The sequence below is a fragment of the Ornithorhynchus anatinus genome, chromosome 18 (genome assembly GCF_004115215.2).
Source record: "Ornithorhynchus anatinus isolate Pmale09 chromosome 18, mOrnAna1.pri.v4, whole genome shotgun sequence".
Classification (NCBI taxonomy): Eukaryota; Metazoa; Chordata; class Mammalia; order Monotremata; family Ornithorhynchidae; genus Ornithorhynchus; species Ornithorhynchus anatinus.
In genome coordinates, this window is record NC_041745.1 from 34,600,601 (window position 1) to 34,621,671 (window position 21,071).

At 42.9% G+C, this 21,071-nt stretch overlaps 1 protein-coding gene across 3 annotated transcripts in view; it reads right to left on the minus strand.

Moving 5' to 3' along the window:
- Positions 1-21,071, minus strand: part of STIM2 (stromal interaction molecule 2) — a 103,392-nt gene that overhangs the window by 11,901 nt on the left and 70,420 nt on the right. For all 3 annotated transcript variants that reach the window (XM_029083454.2, XM_029083455.2, XM_029083456.1), the window contains 4 exons: positions 11,675-11,786; positions 9,850-9,965; positions 6,995-7,172; positions 6,242-6,419 (listed from right to left, as the gene is read on the minus strand). In XM_029083454.2, coding sequence (XP_028939287.1) covers positions 6,242-6,419; positions 6,995-7,172; positions 9,850-9,965; positions 11,675-11,786 — 584 coding nt within the window. The remainder of the gene's footprint in view (positions 1-6,241; positions 6,420-6,994; positions 7,173-9,849; positions 9,966-11,674; positions 11,787-21,071) is intronic.

A 21,071-nucleotide genomic window follows, 5' to 3' on the forward strand; every position in this document is an offset into this window, starting at 1 on the left:
TTCAAGAAGCCAAGGTTTTTTTAACTACAGGCTCTTCCTAAATGATCATCTGGGTAAATACCCTAAATGAGCACAACGCTTAGCTACTCAAGATCTAGTATGGGAAAAAGTTAAGTCTGGCATGAAGAAACTGCATGTGAGCCTCATGTGGGACAGGGACTATGTCCAACCTGATAGCCTGTAGCTACTCCATCACTTAGAACAGTGCTTGACACATAGTAAGCACTTAATAAATACCATTATTGTTATTAACTAAACAGAACTTGGTATATGAATTTCTCAATACGAACAGAACTCTATAATATCACTAAAATGAAAGAGAAATGGTTGTTTTGTAAAAACTGAAATTCATTCCAACTTCTGAAAAAGCCCATTTATGTAGAGTATACCAAACTACATTCTGAGAATGAAATACACAGCTGCCAGGTAAGAAGATAAAAAGTCAAAGACAAATTGCCTTAAGAATACAATTAAAACAGGAAATGAGAACAAGAGGGAACAAGCAAGGGAAAAGAGGGAAGATCTCTACCTACAAATCCCAAGCAACACTCGTCTGGCAGAGAAAGACTCTTTATGTAACAGCCTTTGGGCAATACTGTATAATAAGACTATAAGGTAAGCTGTGTGGCTTCCTCGCTAATCTCCCAGGAGAGAGGATTTCAGATTGGGTCCTGTGACAACCTCGCCTAGATTTCTAACATGACCTTCAAGTGACAACACACCACTACATTAAAATACAGAGAACTTCATTAACTCCTGATGCAGGTTAATAGACCAAGACAGTAGGGGAGGAATTGGGTATGCCTTTCTTGAAGAGTTTCCACACTTCTTCAGAATCCAAGTAAATGAATATGTGCCATTTGCAGAGCTTCTCTCAGTTCTTAAAGTTCAAGTTAATGTACTCTTTATTAACCATGGAGAACTTTAGTTCACTAGACCCCTTCCCCTGAAGTAGATGAGAAGTTTACCCCAGGCACAGTAGAAGACACCTATTTTTCAAGGATGGATTCCTTTTCCAATCACGGTTTGACGTCGATGAAAAAGTCAGGTTTAGATGATTTTCTCATGTATTTCCTTAGACTAGGAATCCTTTGGTGTTTTTTCTAAATAAAGCACTTGCCCATAATTTTTGTTTTCGGTATTCCCTTTTGCAATTTAGGGGAGAGTGTGCAAAGTGCGATCATAAAAATAATTTCTCCAGGTGATTAAACCCGCCCCCCCCCAAAACCACTCAAATATCTGATCTCCAAAACTACTTATTGTAAACATATCAACTCCTGAAAGACCCTATTTATACTCATAACATGAGAAGACAAAAAGATAATTAAAATCACAACAAATACAAATGGTTTTCTTTCCCTGTCAAGTTTTGAAGTGCCGCTGCCCATGAGAAAACACGATTATAGCTACAGCAGGGCCAATTCAAAATTTAATCTGCTTAAGAGAATGCCAAAGAGCAAACAACCCCTAAATGTGAAGGAAAAAGTAGAAGCTCCCCTCTTTAAAAAACGATTTAAGAAAGTTTGGCAATATTCTGAAGAACTGCACCGAACATCATTCCAAAAGAACTGAAATGTCGAGGAAGAAAGACATGGATTTCTTTTTTTTTTCCTAGTTAGGATAAGATGAAATCATTCACTATAAAAGGTCCAACATCTCATTAAGTGCTTGCCTCCTCAGCTTCGCTATGGCTCGTTAGAATGTCAGATGGCTTCCACGGCATCCGAACGATGGTGTCTGCACTACCCCTCTTTGGGCACACACATTCGTTGTTCATCATATTTGAAGATGTTATCACAAATGGATGCAAGGAGGGCTTGATCAATGAAACTTACTCAGCAGTTACTGTGCAAAGAGCACTGATTTGGCCTTTGGTAGAATACAATATAACAGATGTAACAGACAAGATCTCTGCTCTCTGGAACCCTACGTTATAAGGGAAAAATCTAGCTGAAAGAATCAACGTGGAACTAACAGTCCTAACTAAACTAATAATAAAAATAATTATGGTATTTGTTAAGCACTTACTATGTGCCAAGCACTGTTCTGAGTGCTAGGGTAGATACAAGGTAATCAGGTTGCCCCATGTGGGGCTCACAGGCTCACAGAGAAGCAGCCTGGCTCAGTGGAAAGAGCCGGGTTTTGGAGTCAGAGGTCATGGGTTCGACTCCCGGCTCTGCCACTTGTCAGCTGTGTGACTGTGGGCAAGTCACTTCACTTCTCTGGGCCTCAGTTACCTCATCTGTAAAATGGGGATTAACTGTGAGCCTCACATGGGACAACCTGATTACCCTGTATACCCCAGAGCTTAGAACAGTGCTCTGCACATAGTAAGCACTTAACAAATACCAACATATTATTATTATTATTATTATTATTATTAATCCCCATTTTACAGATGAGGTAACGGAGGCACAGAGAAGTAAAATGACTTGCCCAAAGTCACACAGCAGAAAAAGGGGCAGAGGTGGGATTAGAACCCATGACCTCTGACTCCCAAGCCCATGCTCTTTCCACTAAGCCACCCTGCTTCTCCTAAAGACTGGCTTATGCTGTGTAGTCACGTTTGTTGTTTGAATTGACTGAGGATGTAGTCACTTTTGCTTCCGTTTCATGATCTGGTCATAAAGAGCCCTGACTGGAATGCACCATGCTGGTGTGTCTACTGTACTTGTCTCCCAGTTTTCAACTGTGCTGCTTCATTTCGAGGTTGCAATTTCTGTCCTTAAAGGTTTCCTCTGCCCTCCATGCTTTTTCGGTTGTTCCATATCATCCCACCATATGACAGCTGTCTGGGTGGCCTATTGACATCCAGGGAAGCTGTGTTGAGATGAACACAGTCTTGATGCTAGAAGGAGTCTGTTCTGAGTTTGTTGCCTGAGATGTTGTTTTGATGCTTGATGTTGAGTTCTGCCCATAGGTAATACAGACGGAACACCACAAAGAGTCAGAGAAGGCATGGTGGAAGGTCCGGGCCTCGGCCCCACGCCTTACAGATCTTCAGTCTGGTCTCAAACCTAATGCCGTGTTGCGAACTCGTCTATCAGAAAGTCTCCCAATGGATATACTGGCCTCTTGATTTGACACTGTGTTGGAGAGTGTGTTGCCTAGGAAACAGAATGCTGCAATGGCATTTATTTCCATGACAACTCCTCAGTCAGTTCCATAATGCAAGGTTTATTTTCTCAAAGAACTTCACATTAAGGAATACTTGCGCTATAGTACTCCAGCCTTGACTAATGTCACACACATCCACTCTGCCATTTCTTCCAACGTCGCATGGCAGCTTATCCAGACGGCTACGCTCTGCTGGAATATCACTCCCTAATTCGGCAATGAGGTTTCATGAAAAATGCATGGTGAAAACATATGTTACAGGAGAATTGACATTATATATATATATGATATATAGGAGTCGTCCTCTCTGGGTCTCTGTCTTCAAGGGCTATGACTGGCTGAGAGACAGCGGCCCATTCAGGAAATGGCCACGGCAAAGGGAAGGGAAGGGAAGGAAGAGTATCAGAAAAGAAAGGGAAGAGGGAGCTGGGAAGAGAGGAGAACAGGAGCTTAGAGTCTGGAGTTATCAGGGCAACCGTAGAGGAGAAGAGCGACAGAGCTAATGCCTTGGAGAAAGAGTCCAGCTATGAAGGGAGAAAGGACAGAGAATCACTGTGTGAAGAGGTGGGGGGGCCTAAACTAGACAAGTAGCATAGGTACAGACTAGGTATTTCTGCTCAAAACCTAACCCAAGTTGAAAAAGCAGAAAGCGCTGCTCAGTGAATCCTGTAAGAGCAGCGAAGAAGCTCTGTTTAAATAACCTGTTCATACTCATACGACGTACAAAGGACCATGGGAAGCATTTCGAGTCTCTCCATTAACCTAATCGCTCTCAGTTGGGGGATTCATTTTGATATAAATGAATTCCACAACTACAGGATGTGACAGAATGAGTGTTCCTCCCACAAAAAAAATTAAAAGAAAATGGCTCACCTGTCTGTATGTAAACAAGGACAAGTGGAAAAGAACAAAGGAGACAAATGTTCGAGGATGGAAATTATTGTGGTCTATTAAGAGATGATCGTAAATACCTCTTCAAGAAAAAACAAATATTTAGGATAAAGGCAAGCAATAACATGTGATGCATTTCCTTGAACAAGAAGAATGAGGAAAAAAGGGAAAGTCATTTCCAAAATGACGTTCTGTAGCCGACCACAACACTGAGTTGGAAAATCTAGTTACTAGCACACTCACCCGTCTAAGAAGCTAACTACTAAATCATAAAACATTTATCAATAGTATCTGAAACATTCATGCCAGCATAAGCACCCAGATGGCCTATGGCATGGACTTCAATCCTCTACAGAAACTACATTCCAGTGTTACTCCCGATGCCTCTAACAGGCTCTGAAAAACTTCACTTAAAATCAAAACACCCAAAACAACAACAATAATAATAATGTTGGTATTTGTTAAGCACTTACTATGTGCAGAGCACTGCTCTAAGCACTGGGGGTGGGGGTACAAGGTAATCAGGTTGTCCCACGTGAGGCTCACAGTCTTAATCCCCATTTTACAGATGAGGGAACCGAGGCACAGAGAAGTTAAGTGCCTTGTTCACAGTCACACAAGTGACAAGTGGCAGAGCCGGGACTCGAACCCATTACCTCTGACTCCCAAGCCCAGGCTCTTTCCACTGAACTAAAGAGCATGAGCCTGAAGAGTTACTTTAAAGCCATTTCAATACACAAAACAGCATTGAAAGAGATCGCTCACTCCTAGCCTTGACAAGCTTTTCAAGTATCGGGAGAATTATTAAACGTATTTTTCTTTCTTTCGCCTCTTGTGGCTGGGATTACTGTTTGGAATGGTGGGTGGAAGTTTCAGAACTAGGTTATTTGTCTCCAAAAGTATCTCCTCTACGGAGACACACTGTAGGATGTCTCTGCTTTGCTGGAACGCCTACGCTCAACTGTGAGGAGCTGAAGAGGAGGAGCAGATGTCAAGAAGGATAACTTTTAGACACCGCTGAACTCTCTTCAAAGCCATGTCCTAAAACATTCAATCTGGGGGTAGGTCCTTAGCAAGTGCCCTTACCTTTGGAGAAAATATAACAACTTATATATCTCGACAGACGAATTCAGCAATCTATGGGACAAATGCTTCCAGGGAAGCAGCATGGCCTAGTGGATAGAGCACAGGCCTGGGAGTCAGAGGGTCAGGGGTTCTAATCCCATGTCCGCTACTTGTCTGCTGTGTGACCTTGGGCAAATCAGTTAACTTCTCTGTGTCTCGGTTCCCTCATCTGTAAAATGGGAATTAAGACTGTGACGCCTATGTGGGACAGAGACTGCATCCAACCTGGTTATCTTTTTATCTACCCCAGCCCTTAGAACAGTGCCTGGCACGTAGAAAGCACTTAACCAATACCATCATCATCATTGTTACTATCATTATTATTATTATTAAGTGAGATCTACATATTTATCTCACTAGAGAAGCCAGCTGACCTACTGGAAAGAGCAATGTCCTGGAAGTCAGATGACCTGGGTTCTAACCCCAGCTCTGCTTCTCGTCTCTTCTGTGACCTTGGGCAAGTCATTTAACTTCTCTGTGACTTAGTTCCCTCATTTGCAAAATGAGGATTCAATACCTGTTCACTTTCCTTCTTAGACTGTAAGCACCATGTGGGACCTGATTATCTTCTACCAGTGCTTAGGACAGTGCTTGAAACACAGGAAGCACTTAATTATTATTTATCCTATGCATACATCCGGGTGGCATTTTGAGGCTTATCAGCTGTAACAGTGCTTGGCACAAAGTAAGTGCTTAATATCATTAGTACTATTTACATGCCACATGACTTTAAATGGTGATGGATTTAAAACCTGTTGCTCACAAGGGGTCTTTGCACTTTGGACCCTTGTTTGATTATCATCATCAATGGTATCTACTGAGTGCAGAGCACTGTACTAAGCACTTGGGAGGGGACAATACAACAGTGTTGGAAGCTACATTTCCTGCCCCCAACGAGCTTTTGATTAGCACTTTGCCTTCTTGTTTTTCTACCTAAACCTAAATGGTCATTATTAGTATGCAATATAAATTACTGTTCCATGACTGAAAAATTACATTTAAATAGATTAAACAGATGGTGATTGATAGGAAACAGTCCTTCAGATTTCATCTTCCCTGCAAACTCCCTAGGATTTCAAAATAAGAGGAAAAAATGGAATTCACATACCTGTTCTAGCTCCTGTTCTGCATACTGGCGCCTGCTCAACTCAGATTCCGCTCCCTCCCTCAGTTCTCTCAGTCGACAAGCCTCCTCCTTTGCATAAGTGATTTCATCCATCATTTTGCGCTCCAGATTCTGCTTTTCGACAGCAACGTTTCTGTTCTCCTCCTGTGCCTTTTCAAGTCTGAGAATGGAATTAAAAAGAAATACTTTCTTAATGATTTTACTTTTTTTTCCTACTAGTAGTTATATTAATAACATACATTAACTGTTAGATAAATTTCTACTGAAATTGCAAATACTTCCAATCAACGTAAATCGAGACTATGAAACGTAAGCGGCATCTTGCTATAGAGTGACTTTGGATATTGCAGCCTTTAAATTTTGGCATGGTAATATAAAAACATTCCCTTCAGCAAGACAGTGCATAAGAATTCCAGGGAGTTAAAAGCAAGGTAACTTTGAATAAAGCCACACACTTTCTTCTCCATTGGCCAGTTTTTCTTTTTTATCCATTTCTTTCTCCCAATCTGGCTTCAATCTCTCTACTCAAATATTTTCATAGAAAACGATCTTTTTAGGATGGGAAATGAGAAATTCACAAGATCCATATTCACAAGTGCGCTACACTTTTTAAATTGATAAACGTTCTTCCTTTTCCTATGCAAATTTCAGAAGTCACTCTGGGACAAATACTTCGGTTAGCAAAGCATAGTCTAAAATGACGACGAAAGTTGTATGCTGTCTTCTCAAACGTACCTTTCTTGTAGGTCAAGAAGGCTTTGCTCTGCAGTCTGCAGACTCTCTAGGTCTTTCATCATTTTTGCAACGTGTTCTTTTGATGTTTTGTTCTGCGTATAGGCAAACCAGCAACCTCCAACACCAATCACTATAGAAACCGTGAGGATAAAATCCTTCATCCAGTTGTGTGGTGGGCCTATTGAAATAATGGCATACATGAAACATAGGATTGAAGTTGGCCTGACTAGAGAGATTCAGTCTACAGATCAGAGCCAGGATCTCAGTGTGGGGTAGGGTAACACGACACACTTACTGAGAAGATATGCTTTCACAGCACAGCAACTCCCAATGCCCTCTCTTAAGTGACCACTCGTAAAACTATTTCATCGAATAACCCCCGCTTTCACTATATATGCACCATAACCAAGGAATGGGCAAGAATACCTTCTTCGAATTCCCACTCTGTGGCCTTGAGCAAGTCACTTCACTTCTCTGTGCCTGTTACTTCATCTTTAAAATGAGGATCGAGACTGTGAGCCCCTCGTGGGACGGGGACTGTGTCCAACCTGATTTGCTTGTATTTACCCTGGTGCTTAGTAGAGGGCTTTCTTGCCTCTAGCATCTGGGTGGGCTATACATCTACTGTCTATTATTCTGCATCTTAATCAATCAATGGTATTTAATGAGCACCTACTGTGTGCAAGGCACCGAACTGAGTCCTTGGGAAAGTACAATATGACAGAGTTGTACTGGCAAACAGCATAACCTAGTAGATAGAGCACGGGCCTGGGAGTCAGAAGGTTCTAATCTGGCTCTGCCACTTAAATGCCATGCGGCCTTGAGCAGGTCACTTCACTTCTCGGTACCTCAGTTACCTCATCTGTAAAATGGGGATTCAGACTGTGAGCCTCACGTGGGACAACCTGATTACTCTGTATCTACCCCAGCGCTTAAAACAGTGCTCGGCACATAGTAAGCGCTTAACAAATACCACCATTACATTACATTCTCTGTGCCTCAGTTATTCATCTGTAAAATGAGGATTGAGACTGTGAGCCCCACATGGGACAGGGACTATGTCCAACCTGATTTGGATGTAATAATAATAATTATGGTATTTGTTAAGCGATAACCATGTGCCAGGTAGATACAAGATTATTGGATTGGACACACTGGCTTGTAGTCACCCCCGTGCTTAGTACAGTACCTGGCCCATAGAAAGCACTTAAATACCACAATTATTATTATTAGAGTCGGGAGACGCGTTCCCTGCCCACAAGGAGATGAGAGTCTCCAAGACCACCGCAAGGATCCCCTGTCACTGGCTACCGTTTGGCTCTTTTCTGACAGGAAGAGGTGAGCTCCAGCCTGAAGCTAAAACGGGACCACTGAAAGTGTAAGCCCTGGGGGGGCATCCGGAATCAAGGGCTCCAGCTCTGGGCATCGCATCTAAATGGGGATCCCGACCGCTTCTGCAGCCCAGTGAAGCAGCCTTCCCTGCACGCACTCTTCTAAAGCCCAAGGGTCCCCCATCTCGTTAGGAAAGATTCACCCTCTAGCTTTGGTGAGTGGGCTGCTTCGTCAGCTCCCATCATCAGGCTGGAATTTATGTCACCTATAAGCCGGCGACAGAAAATCTGGAGCCCTGATTATGTCTGGACTGGAAATTGTAAACCACCTCTCTGCACAGCTTTTGAAGTTTTGGATAGCTATGTTTACGACACACTATGTGGGAGAAATTAAAGTCTATAAAATCTTAACCAGTGTGGGGGCTTGGGCTGTGAGATCGTTCACGCAAATACCATCTCTTAAGCCTAAGTCATCGTAGAAAGAGGTACTGCATCACAAACTCCTTAACTGAATCCGTTATTAAAATGCTCCTCGAGGATGGTTATATCACTCTCCAAATGAGATGTTTATATAATTAGCAGCTCGATGACTTTACATTTACTTTGAACTACTTCCATTTCTTTGTGATTTGCAAGACAAGGAAAATACACCCACTCCAAAAAGTATGTAAACAGCTACTATTCTCCAGAAGCTTTCTGAACAAGTCAGAAGGAATGATGTTAGCTGTCTTTCAAGTCAGTTACTTTGTCAACAATTGTTTCTGCCACTACCCTCAAAGTCGTGTGATACCAGCATCTGGTGAAGAATCACAAAGACCCACTTTCAAAACTTTTCAGGGTTGCAATTTAATCAGCTTAGATGGTTACTGGAGAGTAATAAAAATAACTCTCCCACTGCTGGGGAGGAATGTGCTGCCTTCACAGGGTTCGAAGCTGTCACTAGCTGGGAGAAAGACAAAGGCTGGAAACTGAACACAAAGTGCTATCCAAGGTCCAGTGAATGGCTTCCCATCTTCTCTGCCAACAATGGCTCTGGCATCTGGTGGAATTCCAGGGATGCTCTCTGCCCACAGCTCTAAATCAACAGACCCGAGAAGCAGTGGATAATGGATAGAGAATGGGGCTGGGAGTCGGAAAGACATGGGTTCTAATCCCAGCTCCGCCACTTGTCTGTTGGGTGACCATGTGCAAGTCACTTCACCTCTCTGTGCCTCAGTTACCTCATCTACCAAACAGGGATTGAGATTATGAGCCCCATGTGGGACGGGAACCGCGTCCGACCCGATTTGCTTATATCCACCCCGGAGCTTAGTAGAGTGCCTGGCACATAGTAAGCGCTTAACAAATACCACAGATGCCGTTTTAATTCTTAAACTCAATTTAACACTTCTCTTACTCCTTCTGCCTTCCTTTACTATAGTAAGAGTAATCTACTCTTTCTTCCTCTCCCTTCCCTCGAACTGCTACTAGTCTCCATGGGTATCCTCTGTCCTCGGGCAATACCAAGTCAGTAAGAATACTAACGTGTTAGTGGTCCAAACAGAACAACATCCAGTGCCTTCAGTTGAAGCTTCTGCCTATGGCTTCGGTCAATAATTTTCAGTTGAGAGGTCATGAACGCCAAGTCATTTACCGCTATCCTGTTGGGAATAAATCATACTTTGAGCTGATGTGTCATACATATGCAAATAAACACACTTGCATCACATTACGGTTCGTAACACCGATTATTCATCGTCTGGCATACGTACACTTACAAAACTGAAGCGAAAGTAATTACGTAAGCTACAGAACTGAGTAATAAGTGAAGATGGTAACAACCACCCATCTGATACTTCATACTTTATTTACAAGAACCCAAAGCAATCCAGCCATTAACGTTTCTATTTTTATTTTAATGTTTTTATTGCTTTGTTCTTTTCTATTACTATTATTAAACATGACATAATTTCAAATAACCATTCTAAGAGTGATTAATGACTGCATAGAAGCCAAAATGTTTCAACTTTTCTGGCAAAAAGCTAAACAGCATGGCCTAGAGGAAAGAACATGGGCCTGAGAGTCAACACATCCAAGTACTAATCCCAGCTCCACCACTTGCCTGTGTGACCTTGGATAGGTAACTTCTCTGTACCTCAGTTTCCTCATCTGTAAAATCAACTGATGGCATTTACTGAGCACTTACTGTGCACAGAGCACTATACTAAGTGCTTGGGAGAGAACAATACAATAAAAATGGTGGGCATTATCCCCGCCCACAAGAGCTTACAGTCTAGGGGCTGAGGGTTCGATACCTCTTTCCCCTCCTACTTACCCCGTGAGTCCCTTGTGGGACAGGGACTGTATCCAACCTGATAATTTTGTACTTACCTCAGTGCATGGCATTTATTTAATGCTTGACAAATATTAAGATTACACAAAGAAAAAATGAAGCTCCTTACAAGTCAGCAACAAGATTGCTTCTCAGTCCATCTACTCTACCACCTGACTTCCCAGAAAATGGTACATTCCTACAAATGCCTTGCAATTTTTGCTGTATTTTTCAAGCTGTGACCCAGGAATGCTCATGCACTCTAACGGGAGTGTGTGGCAGGGGGCAGAGTGATCTGTTGCTGAATTGTACATTCCAAGCACTTAGTACAGCGCCACACATAGTGAGCACTCAATAAATACGACTGAAGAAAGGAAGAAGGGACTCAGCTAGAGGCCCCTAGTAGTTGTAGTGGTAATAGTGATAGTAGCATTTATTAATTTATTAATTAATCAATGGCATTTACTGAGCACTTCCTGTGTACAGAGCGCTGTACTAAGGACTTGGGAGAGTGCCATACAACAGACTAGGTAGAGACGACCCCTGCTCTCAAAGAATTCACAGACTAAAGGGGAGGGCAGACATTAAAATCAATTTCAGACAGATACGCACAGAAGGGCTATGGAGCTAGGGGGAGGGGTGAATATCTAAGCACCTACTCTGTGTGACTTGTGTGTTCTAATCATTGGGAAAGAATACATGGCAAGAATTAAGGCACAAGCTCATCAGGTTGGACACAATTCCGGTCCCACGTGGGGCTCACAGTCTTAATCCCTATTTTACGGATGAGGTAACGGGCACAGGGAAGTGAAGTGACTGGCCCAAGGTCACACAGCAGACAAGTGGCAGATCTGGGATTAGAACCCAGGTCCTCCTGACTCTCAGGCCCATGGTCTATTCACTAGGTCATGCTGCTTGGGGGACAAGGGGGTCTTTCCCATGTTTTTCAGCTCTTATGGAAGAATCTGATGTATCTTTTACTGTAAAAAGGCAAAAGGAAAGTGCAGTGTGGCAGAAAATGAGTCAAGACAGCTTCACCTGGGGAGAGTTGTTCCTTTGACGTTGTTATCTCTAAAGGTCTTCTCATACTGGGGAAGTTCAACAAATTCTATCAGCCACTGAAGGGTGTCTTCGAGAGTCCAATTGTGAACTGCAAGAGACAAAAGAACTCTTACAATTGCTTGAAAGAATAATCATTACAAAGTGAAAAAGGAAAACAATGATGTAAGACAATTCAGTTCTATCAAACTACCACATAGGGTCTGGCATCGTATTAGGCAGCACGAGCTATGATTCTTCACAGAAAGAGAACATAATCCTTGCACTCAAGAGACTTACCATCTAGACCAGAGAAGATTCAGCCAAAATGGTTAATATACAAATAGGGTTAGGTTCTAAAAATAAAAGCAGGCATGAAAGTGGGACAGAAACCATCAAACAGCTCCTCTGTTTGGGAGGGAATGCGGCATGAACTGGGTTTTAAACAACGAAAGGGACACAGTCCCTGGAGGTAAGGGAGAGGGGGTGATGGCATGGAGAAACATGGAGAGTGAAGGGAACTCAAGGGAACGGATTCATTCATTCAATAGCATTTATTGAGCACTATACTAAGTGCTTGGAATGTACAATTCAACCACCGTTAGAGACAATCCCTGCCCACTGACGGGCTTACAGTCTAATCAACTGATCTCGTTGGAGTGGAGAGAATGCGAGAGGCAATGAGGCACATACTGTGGGAGACAAGGTAAGAGGAGGTAAAGTTATGAATAAAATACTAGTAGTAACACCCCTGGGGAACTTTACCCAGCAAAAATAGAAAGGTCCAAGTGTAGGTCAACAGGTTGACTTGACGATTACTAAGGATTACTAAATTTACTTGGTAAGCCACTGAGGGCCAGCCACTGAGGAGGGGACAGTGCAGTTCAGGTTAGAAGAGAGAAAGAACAGTGGAGGAAGAGGTTGACTGAGGAGGAGGGATGATGCAGCCAACAATATTAATCATCTATTTGGTGATGTGAGAAGACAAAGCCTAATATTACCCCAAGGATCTTGGCTTGATTGGCAGGGGGAAGGAAGACCCAATCAAGAAAGATATGATAGGGAAAGGGCAAGTTGGATGGAAAAATCAGTTGAATCTTACTCTCATCCATGTTAATTGGAAAGCCCTTATAACCTGTAAGTTGGAGAGGCCCAGGAAATAATAATAATAATGGTATTAAGTGCTTATTACTATATTCCAGGCACTATAGTAAGCACTGGGGTGGATACAAATTGGGATGGATAAAGACTTTGTCCCACATTGGGCACACAGACTTCATTTTTTAAATGAAGTAACTGAGGCACAGAGAAGTGAAGTAACTTGCCCAATGTCACACAGCAGGCAAGTGCCAATCCAGGATTAGAATCCATGACCTTCTGACTCCCAGGCCCATGCTCTATCCACTATGTCAAGGAAAGAAGAGGGAAATCCATGCCGGTATAGTAGATCTACTTTATCATTTCTTTGCTGATGAATCGGGGGGAGCTTTCCAGATAAGCTAGAGAAATAAGCAATCCCAGTGACGGGCATAACTTGTTTTGGGCATTCTAACTTTTTCATTGCATACTCTTGATTTCAATTAGAACTAAGCAATCAACTAATAAAAATCCTCCATTAAAAAGTGTGTAAGATCATTTATCATTTTTAGACATAGGCAAAGCTCAGGGGGCCTCTGCCTCTCACTAAATGTGCCCTCAATACAGCAACTCACTTCTTCTCCTCCTGTGGCCCAACCACAATTCTGGTCTGGTGTCTGTGTTTACTGAATCTGTTCAGCCAAATCTCAGGAGGGTAGCCAAAGATCCAGGTAATGGGAGAGTGTCAGGGATTTTTTGCATTCAGAGGCTCATCTGACTCTCATGTTTCTTCCTATTCAACAGAACCTGCAGAGAGAGTCAACCTGACTTGGTTGCCAAAAATCCCACAGTGCAGCTGTACTAGGTACAGCACCCCGCCCCCCCCCACACACACACAGAATCTGATCAAGAGAAATACACTAGTCAGGCTTTCTTTCTAGCTCTGCTGATGATTTCCTTATACATCTCAGAAAAAAAAAACCCTAGTATAGTCTCCAACTACCCTAGACATCAAAACGCTCCCACAATCTCCAAAAGGGTAGAGTTGACGAGATTTCCTTTGCAGTTACGGCCATGCAGAAATTAGGGCATTTTCCACAGCAGCTTTTGAAATATACTCCTGTCAATTTCTACACAGACAAACCAGACTCGGTCAACTTAGGAACTTCAGGGCGGCTCTGAATCAATGGTTTGAACTGTACAAATTGGGTCTGTTAATAATATGCGCTGAGGTTTTACTCCAACGGCTTCACTGGTTCAGGGCGGTTGGGCTTCAAAATCAGAACGGTGAATATACTTCCAACCGGTAACATTTGCACAATCGACCACAGACACTTGGTAACTGAAGAAGAAGGAGAGCATGCCTCCTGCAAGATGCTTCCTCCATGGCAGAACTCCAAAGAACAAATAGAGATGTTCCACGGCAACTCTAACGCCAACTCCCTCACTGTCTCTTGATCAACGAATCAATCAATGGTATTTATTGAGTATTTCTATGTGGACAACACTATACTAAACACTTGGGAGAGTACAATACAACAGAATTAGCGGATTACATGTTCCCTGCCCAAAACGAGATTACAATCGAGAGTCTTGAACTCATATACCTCACTGCCTATCCTTTGACCACATCCTGCCTCTGGCCTGGAAACTCCTTTTTCCTTCATATCCAACAGACCATCACTCTCCCCACCTTGAAACCTTATTAAAATCTCATCTCCTCCAAGAGATCTTCCCCGACTAAGCCCTCCCTCATTACCCCTGCTCCTTCACCCTTCAGTATCACTTTTGCACATGAATTTGCCCCCTTTATTCGGCCCACTCTCCACCCCACAGAACCTATCTACATACCCATAATTACTTGATATTCATATCCATCTGCCCCTCTAGACTGTAAGCTCCTCAAAGGCAGGAAACACGACTATCAAATCTGCTATACTGCACTCTCCTAAGCACTTAGTACTGTGTTCGGCCCACAGTAAGTGCTCAGTAAATATAATTAATTGATTAGGCATACCGCCAAGTCTAACTCAGTCATACCAATAAGGCCAAGATTTGAAAATCCCTCTACATATTTCGCTGTCCCGAATGAAGTGGTCAATGCTGCAGGATGAGTCAGTTAAGTCAAAAACTCACTGGATGGTCGGCTAATCTTCTTCTTGCCCTTGCCCAGTAGAGGATGGGACCTCATGGGGAAAGCAGAGCAACCCTAACCTTCTTTGGGTCTGTTAGCCCGAAATGTAGAGAGGTCCAAACGCTGATGATCAATTAGTGGTATTCCTTTAAAGGTACTTGGTCAGTGCTTACTATGTGCCACGCACTGTACTGACAGCTGGAGTAGAGAGAAGCTTATCAGGTTGGACACATTCCCTGCCCAACATGGGGCTCACAGTCTTAATCCCCATTTGACAGGTGAGGTAACTGAGGCACAGAGAAGTTAAATGGCTCACCCAAGGTCACACAGCAGACAAGTGGTGGAGCCGGGATTAGAACCCAGAAGGATTCCCAGGCATTTATTGAAGGCTCAGTGTGTGCAGAACACTGTACTGCACACTTGGGAAAGTAAAACACAGTCAGTAGACACACTCCAAGCCCACAGTCTACTTCCAAGCCTACAGTCCAAGCTTACAGCCTTACTAGTGTGGGAAAGTACCAGTTGGGCTTTTAAACTGCTGTCCCATTTAACTGCCCCCAAAATATAGATGCCTATTAGGCTTGAAATCTGGATAGGAGACATAGAATGGTGGAGGGGAGAAGTAGCAAGCTATTTATCTGCTCCTCTTACTATAAAAACTGTGTTTACCTATAAACCAAGCTACGTGTCCTATAATATGCAAGTGATCTTATGTCTCCTTCCCATTATTAATAAAACTGCATGTGGCTTAAACAAAGTGAAACTACATATGGAGGATTCTCTTTTCCAATGTTCAGGTACTTGTGGGGAGAGGCAGGCATTATGATCAAGCATCAAGTATTTGTTATTTTTTTCCTTACAACTGAAACATATGACTGCTTACACAAAATGGCTTGTGACCACTTTCTAATCCACCCTATGATATCTGGCTGAGAAGTCCAACGTTTCAGTTCCTGGATTAGTGTTTATGAGAATCTTGGCTTTACAGTCTTTTTAGATAAATATTTCTGAATTTTCACTTTCCCAGAGGAAGAGCAAATTCTGACAACCTTGGCTGTAGGACTCACAAACTGAAACAAAGTTACACTATTTATAACCATATCAGCGACATTACCCCAAAACCAAAAAAAGGGCAAGGAGAAGAATAACTAGAGCCGGAAGAGAATCTCAAATGAAACTGTCACTCAGGTGACACTGCATTTCTCAAGCAAACTCAATTTTAATCTTTATGGGCCACTGTCATGCACCATGACCCAATATCACAATATGAGACGACTGAAATCCATTTTGCATATGCAACGACTAGGTATGCCCCTGCAACGACGCCTTTCAGTGGAAAGGTTCGTTTCACTCGAGAATCATATGGGCTTGGAAGAAATGAAAGATGCCTTAAAGTCGTCGGGGTTAGCTTTCGCTGGGAACACGTTTTTACAGACTGAGCGGTGCCACGTCTGGGCAAGACGATAGATGATCAGCTGCTGGCCACAGTCACAGGGGGCTTATCTTTAGAACAGTGCCAGGTTGGGAGGCTCTCTCTCACTTCGCAGGATGGTTAGTGGGACATGCCTTGGTGACACGGCTAAAATTCCTGTAATGCACTCTATATTTGGCCACTCACTAGTCAGACCCACTGGCTGCACTAAGTTCAGAATATGGTATCTGGTGGTGGTAGGTGGGCAGAGGGTGGGGGCGAGAGAGGAAGAAATCAGTTCATACTTTCCACTGCCTGCCTGTTGTTATGCAAGGGTTTTGCCTTCAGTTTCTAGAAAGTGGGGATACATGTTGGCTATAGGTGATCAAGATGATATAAGGAACTATTATTTTAAGAATCAGAGTAGAACACCTGACTTCAAGAGGAGGAGGAGAGAAAATCGAGGGGGTCTTGGGACAAGGTTACAGATTTTATATCCCACATTAATATGGAAGACTGAAGCACGTAAATACAAAATGGTTCATTCATTCATTCATTCAATCGTATTTACACGGGACTAGCCAACGAACTAAAAACTCACATGTGAGGCTTATGAATCAGATGCTTTATTTGTGGCTGAGGTAAACCATTCAAACTGAGTGTGAGAATTATAAACTGGGATCTTTATTTTTGACCTGAGGCAAATCATTCAACTTTTCTGGGCCTCCCTTTCCTCATTTATGAAATTAATGATTCCATCACTATGAAAGATAGCATTATGCAAAATGTGACATGAAGAAGCAAAACCTATCAGAGGGGTTTTTTTATGTTTTAAAGGGGTGAGTAGGAAGGGCAAATATCAAAATAGGAGAAAATATTCCATTCCTTCTTTATTTAAGCTAAGTCAAATCAAATAATAATGACAGGAGAGCTTATTCATCAGGGCAAGGGATCTGAGGCACACTCAAGGTGTCAACTGAATCTGATCCAAACACAAGAAAAAAAAATGATAGTTTTCAACTAGATAGAAGTGCATTAGTTGCTATGCATACGTAAAAGTCTCAGTGGAATAATTTGAAAAATGTACTAACGTAATGTAGAATCCATGGCCCACAAAGGTACTAGGCACTTGAGGCTTTTTTGAAAAACAGACCACATCTGTTCTTGAGGAACTTCCTTCTAATGAAAGTACATCAAAACAAACTTTCTCATCTTATCCACATGGATTTAGATGAAGATGCAAATTTAACAAAAACAGATCAAAGGCAGTGATTCTTTTCCTTTGAGTACCTCTTGAAAAGATAGAAAATCTACTGAGAGGTAAAACTACTTCAGACAAACTTCACCTCTTCCTCTTCTCTGAAAGTTTTTTTCCACAGGAAGATTTATCTATCTAGTTACTACCAAGACTGTTCCATATTCAGGGACCTTTGAAATCTTAAAACTTGTTTCCCTATCAATATTTGTCTTCGTGAAATAAAACATTTTAATGTCAGAAAAGGGATATGAATTGCTCATTATTCTATGTTATGTGGAAGCCTACCATCTTGGGAATTAATGGAATTTGTCTCCTTATAGGGTGAGTCACAGTACCATGAAGGGCCGAGTTTGTGGTTTAGGATCTGAGGCCTTACATTCCCCAAATATTCGATTAGGTCTCTTTAAGGTCAAAACACACACAAAGACACAAACAAAGTCAGTCAGTTTCTCTCTCTAAGTCAAATGTCACCTACCCAGTTAGTGGAAGAGCAGATAAATCTCCAGTCAGCCATTTAACCCACACTGAGTCATACTGGCCTTTCAATCTCTCCAAACCCCATATGCCCTTCAGTATGCTGATCTTGACACAAGGAAAGTGAGTATCATATCCCTAATGACCAAACTATCTTGGCAAGCCAGCCACCGAGCCTTAAGCAGCATCGTTCACCCCATCTTGTTTTGTCGCGCACTGCCCAAGTTAACTTTTCAAAAGCATAACATACTTTAAAAGAAAATAAATGTAGGAAGACAGCTTCCTATTTTCCTCTTTTTCCCAAGAACGTATCATTTTTTGATGGGTTCCCTTTCCAAGAGCCTGATCAATTTTTGAAGACTCCACCACAGCATTTCTGGGATTGGGATCTGAAAGTTTCAAGACAGTTCCCTGAAACAGTCTCTTCTGAAGGAGCTAAGGCCAAAACAGAACAAGGATGGATGGATGCCTCTGGGGACCAAACATGAGAAAGGACAGGCCCCGCAACTCATTCACACTCTGGAATCTTAGAATTCACAACTGCCTTGAAAAAATAAAGTAAAACAAAGACGGATGAACGCAAGTTTCCTTAGTTATAAGGTGACAAAGTTACATTCTTTTGGCAGGGAAAAGAGCCCTAAGGATTGTGGCTGTTTGGACCCTTCCCCTGAAGATCTCCTCCCTCACATTCCTCTCCCATTCCCCCTTCTTCCTCCCCCCACCCACTCTACCACTCCCTCAAGGAACTTTGCATTTGGTTTCTGAGTAAAAAGTTGATTTTTTTTGTTTTACTCAGACTTAATTTGTATATTTTTCTTCTAACCATAACATGCAGAAAAAATACACCCCAAGATATTGATGCTTAAATCTACTGCACTGAAAATCATTCACCTGTATGACTTTGAAAGTATCGAATCAATCAATTGTATTTATTGAGCGCTGAGAGTGTGCAAAGCACTGTACTAAGCATTTCGGAGAGTACGATATAACAGAGTTGGTAGCTCCGTGCCCACAAGGAGTTTACAGTCTTTAGGGGAAGACGGACACTAAAATGAATTAGGGATGTAAGTGCTGTGGGGCTAGTAAAGGGTGAAAATAGAAGTGCAAGGGTAACACAGAAGGGAGTGGGAGAAGAGGAAATAAGGGTTAAATCGGGGAAGGCCTCATGGAGGAGGTGTGCTTTTCATAAGGTTTGGAAGGTGGGGAGCGTGATCCTCCGTCAGATAGGAAGCGGGGAGGAAGTTCAGAACAAAAGCAGATCGGGGGCAAGGGAGGGGTCAGCGCCAAGATAGATGAATGCTTATTATTCTGTGTGGGTTGCGTTAAAGTAGGAAATCAGAGGGGCAAGGTGATTGAGTGCTTCAAAGCCAATTATCAGGAGTTTCATTTTAATGCAGAGGTAGCTGGGCAATCATTGGAGGTTCCTGATGTGTGGGGAGATGTAGACGGAACTTTACTTTAGAAAAATGATCTAGGCAGCAGAATGAAACAGAGTGAAGTGGGAAGACATGGGAGACAGGGAGGTCAGCAAGGACGCTGATGCAGTAATCAAGGCAAGAAAAGGTTAATTATTTTGATCAACGTGGTGGCACCTTGGATGAACCAGAAAAGGGTAGATTTTATTGGTGGTTTGAAGACAGAACATACAGGATTTGGTGACCGACTGAATATATGGATTGAATGAGAGAAATGAGTAGAGGATAATGCCAAAGGTATGGGCTTTTGAGACAGAAGGATGGTGACGCTGACTACAGTGATGAGAAATATCTGGTTTCTCATTCATTCAATCATATTGATTGAGCGCTTACTGTGTATAGAGCATTGTACTAAGTGCTTGGAAAGTATAATTCAGGAACAGACAGCGAGAATCCCTATCCAACAATGGGCTCAGTCTGGAAGGGGGAGACAACAAAACAAAACAAGTAGACAGGCATCAGTACCATCAAAATAAACAGAATTATATATACACATCATTAATAAAATAAACAGAATAATATGTACAAATATAGATAAGTGCTGTGGGGCGGGGAGGAGGGTACAGCAGAGGGAGAGAGCAGGGTGATGGGGATGGGGGGAGGAGCAGGAAAAGGGAGAAGGCCTTTCCTGGAGGAGGTGAGCTCTCAGTAGAGCTTTGAAGGGGGGAAGAGAGCTAGTTTGGCAGCTGTGAGGAGGGAGGGAGGGCATTCCAGGCCAGAGGCAGAACGAGGGCCAGAGGTCGACGGCGGGACCGGTGAGAACGAGGCACAGTGAGGAGGTTAGCGGCAGAGGAGCAGGGTGTGAGGGCTGGGCTGTAGAAGGAGAGACGAGAGGTGAGGAAGGAGGGGGCAAGGTGATGGAGAGCTTTGAAGCCAACAGTGAGGAGTTTTTGCTTCATGTGAAGGTTGATAGGCAACCACTGGAGATTTTTGAGGAGGGGGATGACATGCCCAGAGCATTTCTGTAGAAAGATAATTCAGGCAGCAGAGTGAAGTATAGACTGAAGCGGGGAGAGGCAGGAGGATGACAGATCAGAAAGGAAGCTGATGCAGTAATCCAGTCAGGATATGATGAGAGATCGTGCCAACAACGTAGTGGTTTGAGTGGAGAGGAAAGGACGGATCTTGGCAATGTTATGAAGGTGAGACCGGCCAGTTTTGGTAACAGATTGGATGTGTAGGGTGAATGAGAGAGCAGAGTCAAGGATGGCACCAAGGTTGCAGGGTTGTGAGACGGGAAGGATGGTAGTGCCGTCCACGGTGACTAGAAAGTCAGGGAGAGGACAGGGTTTGGGAGGGAAGATAAGGAGCTCAGTCTTGGACATGTTGAGTTTGAGGTGGCGGGCAGACATCCAGGTGGAGATGTCCTGGAGGCAGGAGGAGATATGAGCCTGGAGGGAGGGAGAGAGAACAGGGGAGAAGATGTAGATTTGGGTGTCATCTGCATAGAGATGATAGTTAAAGCCATGGGAAGAATGAGTTCACCAAGGGAGTGAATATAGATGGAAAATGGAAGGAGACCAAGAACTGACCCTTGAAGAACCCCTACAGTTAGCAGTGGGAAGGGG